This window comes from Quercus lobata, chromosome 2, assembly GCF_001633185.2.
Source record: "Quercus lobata isolate SW786 chromosome 2, ValleyOak3.0 Primary Assembly, whole genome shotgun sequence".
Lineage (NCBI taxonomy): Eukaryota > Viridiplantae > Streptophyta > Magnoliopsida > Fagales > Fagaceae > Quercus > Quercus lobata.
Genome location: NC_044905.1, coordinates 98,432,992 through 98,440,187, shown reverse-complemented (window position 1 = coordinate 98,440,187; position 7,196 = coordinate 98,432,992). Strand labels below are relative to the sequence as shown.

General features: G+C 34.9%; 1 protein-coding gene across 1 annotated transcript; it reads left to right on the top strand.

Annotated features, from left to right (window-relative positions):
* Positions 1 to 4,232: 4,232 nt before the first annotated feature.
* On the top strand, positions 4,233 to 6,231 carry LOC115962635 (methionine aminopeptidase 2B-like). The gene is made up of 5 exons (XM_031081522.1): positions 4,233 to 4,428; positions 4,903 to 5,002; positions 5,619 to 5,764; positions 5,858 to 5,949; positions 6,101 to 6,231. The coding sequence occupies exons 2-5, from the start codon at positions 4,961 to 4,963 to the stop codon at positions 6,214 to 6,216; spliced, it is 396 nt and encodes a 131-aa protein (XP_030937382.1). The 5' UTR covers positions 4,233 to 4,428; positions 4,903 to 4,960; the 3' UTR covers positions 6,217 to 6,231.
* Positions 6,232 to 7,196: the final 965 nt, after the last annotated feature.

The window sequence follows — 7,196 nt, the reverse complement described above, 5'->3', positions numbered from 1 at the left end:
TCGTACTCATCCATATCATCAAGATTTTCACAATTATTCGCAGCATGATCTTCGTCTTCGTCTTCCTCCCCTAAATGTGTCTCTTGAGGTTGGAGTGTTTCACCAGTATTAGCAGCATGATCTTGAGATGGGAGCGTATAACTTCCCATTGTATAGCCTCCCATTGTAGTGTATCCATCATCTAGGGCTGCAAAATTGTAAAGATGTAATTGTGTGTTGCACCTGCTCAGTATCAACTTCTGCAAGCAGCTCCAAACTTACATACAACTCAGCAACATTTACTTAGGGCATTTTATGGATCCTATTAAACATGATCTTTACATGTTTGTCTTCTTTGATCTCCATATACCCGTAATTTATCCATTCATGAAGGACTTCTTGTGGGTAACGATAAATAATCTTTATCTCATAACAAGCAGGGTTCAAATTCAATTCTTTCATTATTTTCCTCTTCAAATCATTCAATGTCTTCAACTTACGACATATCATCATGTAGTAGCATTCAATACCCGGCCCTCTAAATGGGAATCCATCAAGCTCTGTTGGATTGACAAGGGGTCCACCGTAGTATACATTTATATCAATATTCTTCAGAGATTGTGAACCTATTAGAGTCAAGTGTAATATGTTAGTGACATATTTTATCTCTTTCATTTAACATCAATTGCAAAACCTATTCTATCTACTCAAAGTTCAAAAATTACAACTTGTCACCCCACATTTGCATATACTCACCCCACATCACATACAAACACACAATCATTATCATTTCATACTCAAACAAAAAAAAAATCTAAAGACAAAACTCACCCCATTACAAAATTTCAAATCAGCTCTAACAAAAATATAAATAAAAATCAAACCAAACAACAATACAATCATTAAAAACCTAACAATACAAATATACCAACAATACATCTTAAATATATCAATCATTATTTCATACTCCAGCAAAAAAAATTAAAGACAAATATCAAACCAAACAACAAAAGAAATTCATGATACATACCCATGATAAAAACCTAACAATACAAATATATCAACGATTATAATTTCATACTCAAGCAAAAAAAAAAAAAAAAAAAAAAAAAAAAAAAAAAAACTAAAGACAAATATCAAACCAAACAACAAAAGTCATGATATATACCCATGATACAAATATATCTTAATACTATATACACTAACACTAGCAAAATCCACTAACATTATATACACTAAACAACCAACAGAACCTTACCTGACATGAGGATGTGCAAATGTGCTGGGATTGTATGAGTGAGAGGGGGAGTGAGAGAGGGAAGAGTACAATGAGTGTTGGGATTGTATGAGAGAGAGAGAGGGAGTGAGAGAGAAGACCTGCTGAATGTGTATGACCCAAGAGACCCAGACAAAAAACCAAATCTGATATAGGGACCTAGACATGATAGCCACGTGGAGTAATATTTCACCACAATTTAAAAATCAAGTTTCTGAGACTCGGTTTCACGTTTAGCAAACCAAGCCTCTAAGGCTCGATTTCCAAGTGGCGTCTACGTCGAATCTTAGAACACAGAAATCAAGCTTCTAATGGTCGGTATGAAAATCGAGTCTCTAAGACTCGACTTCCAGGTGGACAAAAGTGCCAACTCAGACTTGATCAGAATATGAAAACTGGCCCTCTGAGACTCGATTTATAACCCAAAATTGACCCTTTTAGACTCGAGATGTTATTAAAAAATATAGTTTCAAAACCGTGCCTACTAACTAAATAGTTGGGAAAGTGGGCTTAATTCCCAATTTTGGCCGTTTCTAAAGATTGATTTTTTATTTGGTTTTTTTTTTGTATTGATATTGGCATATATAACTCATAGCTACAGATACATAACTGGAGTATACTTTTTCAATCAATGCTTCAAAACCCATAACAAATTTCACAACTTTTTTTGGGGGGTGGCAAGTTGTGATAAGTGCCCAAAAAAAAAAAAAAAATCCAGAATCACAAATTATTACACAAATTCTTTGCCACAACTTTGATGTGGCAGATTATGAGTAGTGAAAAAAAAAATAGTGGGTCTATGTGTAAGTGATAGGCAACCACTCACAGTCCACCCTATCCGAGTTATGACAAAAGAGTTGTGAAATAGTTTGTGGTCATAAAGCCGCTCTTTAGTGCAATACCATTTTTACATGGGACCACCACTAATATTACTTTTATTGTATATGAATTACAATCTGCAACCTCAGCAGTTGTGAATGATGTTGTGTCATTAGGGTTATTGGTTACCAGTTAGACGGATTAGGGTCCTCTATAGTTCTTAGGGAAACTCTAACATGGAGTTCTTAAGATCATATCTATCCATTTTGAAATGAGTGAATTGGATTTTGCTACGTCATTAATGCTTAAACAAATGTTGACTATATCACCTTTTTTGTATCTATTTGAATTATCGATGACATAGCTAAATCTAATCTACTTATTTTAAAATGGATGGATAGGATTTTGGGTCTATGGTGGAGTTACCTTAAGAACTAATATGGATGAGAGAGTTGGTCATTTAGTCAATCAATGCTTTAACCTTTGGGTTATTGAGTTTTGGCTCAAATGGCATCTCCTTTCCTTTTAAGATTAAGTTGGAGGATGAGGTTGTGGGTTAAGCATTATTGGGTGCATGTGTTATTTACCAACCAAAATATATTTTACATTATATATTATATGTGCTGTCAGTTTTTAGACCCCTTAAATAATTGATTAAACCTAGGTAATTAGCCAAGTTGTTACTTAGTCCAATTAAACAAGTCTAGTTTATCACAATCAAACAATCATATCATGCATAGCAGCGGAAAATAAATAAGACAATGATATGATCACCTAGGAAAACCAAACCAGTAAAAAACCTGGGGAGGATTTAACCTAGCTATCCTCAAGGTAAAAAGCAAATCCATTAGAAAGAATCGAAGTTCATACAATAAGACTTACAAGCCCCCACGCTCGACTTCTTATTGCTACCAACCAGTAGAACTTACTGACACGACCACGTGCAAGCTCCGAATCCACGGACTCCTTATTTCTTTGGCCTTTGCAAAACACAAACACCTCCGTTTGTGACTTTGAGATCCCACTCAAAGGTTTAGCAACACAAACTCTCCTGTTTGTGACTTCAAGATCACCCTTGAAGGTTTAGATCATCAACACCTTTGATGACAAGAGAAGGCAGCAACTTCAACAATACCGGATCTTGAGATTCTTCAAGGAATAGCACCGGTAGAAGACATAAGAGAGATTTTTAGGAACAAAACCCTAAATACAAAAAAGGCACACTCTATTCTCTCTGAAAAGTCACATAAAAACGTGCTTAGGGTTTCCTTTATATACTGGGAGAAGTAGATTAGAAACCCTAATCCTAAATGGGCTTGAACTGCTGTTTGGGCTTAATTAAAATTCTGCAGATACGACTTTCGATCGGTCGAGCCTGTCTTTCGATCAATCGAACCAGACAGATTATGAAATCTTCTTCCTACAGCTTGTATGTTCTTGAATCTTGACTTGAATCACCTTGAGTATTGTCTAATAAAACCTATAGACTCTAAGATCTATATCTAGACAAGTTTGTGTTCACAATTTGCCAATTGTTCTAAACATTTAGAACCTAACATGTGCATTTGGTATATGGCTTATTTCTATGAGATAAGAACAAACTGGGTTTGATTAAGTAGCACCTAAGAAAATAAGCGGGCTTACATTACCAATTAAGTCATAACAAATGGCTTATGTATGTATGAAAGTCAATAAGGAGTAGCTATTGAGTAGTCCCGGAATAATAATCCACCCTTTTGCAACACGATGGATTCTGCAGGTAAAGTTCATTGTGGGGTTAACCATTCATGCGAGAGGAGAGAGTATTAGCCTTGAAGTATTAAATTAATTTGAAAATGAGAGGGAATAGTTAAAAAATTGGGTACATTTTGTTTATATTTTCTTTCCTCCATTCCCCTTATGAATGAAGAATCTTAATTGTGATAAGCAACTAGTTCTCTTCGCTGGGCATAATTTGTTGTTGTGTATTCTTTTGATTGGACTTGCTAAGTTAATCAAATATAAAATATTAATTATATGTACTTTATTTGTATGGTCATTCAGAAATTTTGTACTTATAGTTTGTCAATTTTTTGCTAATATGTGCACTTGCTTGCGTTTTTAAACCATTTCTTTACAGAAGTTTCAAAGAAAAAAAAAGAAGAGAAATAAAAGCAAGTGAGGACCTTATTCTAGCCTTAATTTCTCTCTTTCTGGTTGAAGTACATTTTCACTTGGTAGTATATAATTTATCTTCTTTTACACAGGAAAAAGAAAGAACTACCCGAGCAGACTGATCCTCCGTCCATTCCCGTTACTGACGTTTTTCCTTCTGGCGAGTTTCCTGAGGGTGAGATTCAGCAATATAAAGACGAGTGAGTATATGTTATTTCTACAAACTCAATGCAACTAAGTCTTAACCCCAACTTAATTGGGGTTGGCTATTTCTGTACAATACTGTAGAATATTGCTCCTAGGCATGGGCAGTTTTTAGCCTGTTGGGGTGAATGCCTCTGGATTACCTAGTAATTGGTTCAAGTGGGTGGGGTTAGTTGTCCGTAGGTTTTACTAACTAGAGGCGAGTCCAAAGTGCACTTATTTAGAAATGTTTCTTTAGTAAGGTTCCCTACATAAAAATTAAAAGGCAGAATATGGCTTTTCTTTTTGTGGCAATTTTTATCCTTGATTAGGGATTCTATGCATACATGTGTATGGTTAAGGGGTTGTTACCTAGTCCAATCATTGTCCCAAGTTCTAGTCAATATACTGGAACCACTACTTCATGCATATTGGTTTACCTTTTTAGTAACTGAAGATCTTGGTATCTAAAATTCGTGCTTGTATATCAGTAACTTATGGAGGACTACATCTGAAGAGAAGAGGGAGTTGGAGCGCCTCGAAAAACCAATGTACAATTCAGTTCGCCGAGCAGCTGAAGTTCATCGTCAGGTTGCAATCCGTTTTAATATTTACGTATGTTACTACTCAAAGTGAGGAAAAAAAGTATCTTTATTCTGTTGAGAGTAGGAAAGCTTAGAGAGCCTTTTGTTCTTGACATTCAGCATGGTTAAGAACCTGGATCAAAACAGCCGGTTTAACCATGAACTGGGCTCATTTCCAGTCTGATTCATCACCTCCTCAATGCTTTTTTTGTTGAATTGGATTAAACCTGCTGGTTTACCCGTTGAACATGTCAATGAACCAATAAACTATTTCAATTTTATCAAATTGGTTCCTTTCTAAAGTTATAAAAAATCAGATTTATAATTTTTTTTAACAAACACTCGGTATATCTTTTACTTTTTGAATCTAAATATAAGATTTAGATTATCATATGTATACTAAGAGCGCTGCAGCACAATGGCATTGCCTAGTTCGAACCTGGGTTTGAATCCCCTCACTTGTTGTAAGCAATAAATATATATATATCAAATTTATATATTTAATTATAAATGTATTTTTTAATCAAATCGGTTGACCATTGACTTGCTCATCAATCCAGTTCGGTAACCAGTTTGGTTTTTAAAACTTTGCATTCAATTGAAGCTTGTTTACTTATAATTAGGTTCGGAAATACATCAAAAGTATTCTGAAGCCTGGAATGTTGATGACTGACCTGTGTGAGACTTTGGAGAATACAGTCCATAAGCTAATATCAGAGAATGGTCTGCAAGCTGGCATCGCTTTCCCTACAGGGTGCTCTCTGAACTGGTAAACATTTTGAGTCTGGTATTTGAGAATTTTATTTGTTCGATCATAATGTCATAAACCATTTATGTAGTCTAAGCTCTTTTTTGTTGTCAGGGTTGCTGCTCATTGGACCCCAAATTCAGGAGATAAGACTGTGCTTCAGTATGATGATGTGATGAAGTTGGATTTTGGAACTCATATCGATGGTACTACCCTCTTCTATGCCATCCATCTGTAACTTGTTCAGATTTTCTATTTTGGCTATAGTGTTTGTAGAATTCTATATTTCTATCTTTACTGCATTATACTACTATTTTTCTTGGCTGTTGTATCAGTCATGGGTTCTTTGAAATGCAGGGTGTATAGTCGACTGTGCATTTACAGTGGCATTCAATCCAATGTTTGATCCACAACTTGAAGCCTCTCCTGAAGCAACCAATACAGGTATCAAGGTACTGTTCGGTCCCCAATAAATCCCTTTGGCGAATGATTTGTTAATCTTGCTCTTTGGTTACATATGATCATGTTTGTTATCCCTATGGAATGAAAATTAGCAGTGTGGATCATTCTTTTTTATGTTTGCTGCATTAATGGATGAAAAGATGACAGCAACATTTGAATGAAAAAAGTGACCTTTGAATAACTTTTTAAACTAATGTCTGTTCTGAAAAGTTTGTTCAATTTATTTGTAGAGTTATACTTATCAAGTCTAGCAAAGTTTGTTCAATTCATTGAGTGGTTATGAATCCTTCCCTGATGTTGGTGGTAAAATACTTGGGAGCCCCCACCACTCTTCCAGATGTCTTAACCACTTAACTAGTTAATTTAAGCCTGGAAATAAAGTCAATGATATATAAGTTTGAATAATTCTAAATACCCCCATACACTCAAAGAATAGAGAGGGATGATGATCAAATTTTGATCTACAATGCTGTTGGTTTTAACTTTTCATTCCTAATGCACAAAAGTCCACTTCTACAGTTATGGGAACGATGATTGATACGTAGCCTTACCACAAATTGTTTTTGGTAAGGTTGATTCCTGAGATGGTTTTAACATGTAAAGTATATATTTGTGCAGTCCATAAAAGGACAATGGGGCCTTTTTTTTTTTTTTTTTTTTTTTTTTTTGGTAAAATTATAGTTTGAGGAACTTTTGAACTGTCTGACTGATTATTGAGAAATGGGGCTACAGAATGTCCCTTTGCTGAGTTGCAGAGGCTCCTCATTATAGTTATAATATCTTTTAGCTGTATATTTCATTGAGGTTCCAGTGGAAACTATTTTTTTGTTTCTACTTGATAATGAAGGTTCTCTTGAAATATTGGGAAATGACGCAGGCTAATTTTTTATTTTTTTTATTTATAAGTTATGTAGACGTGTGTTTTCTGCAACATTTTTCCTTAGTTGGCACTAGTCTATTACTTAAGCAAATAATATGATATCACCACTTA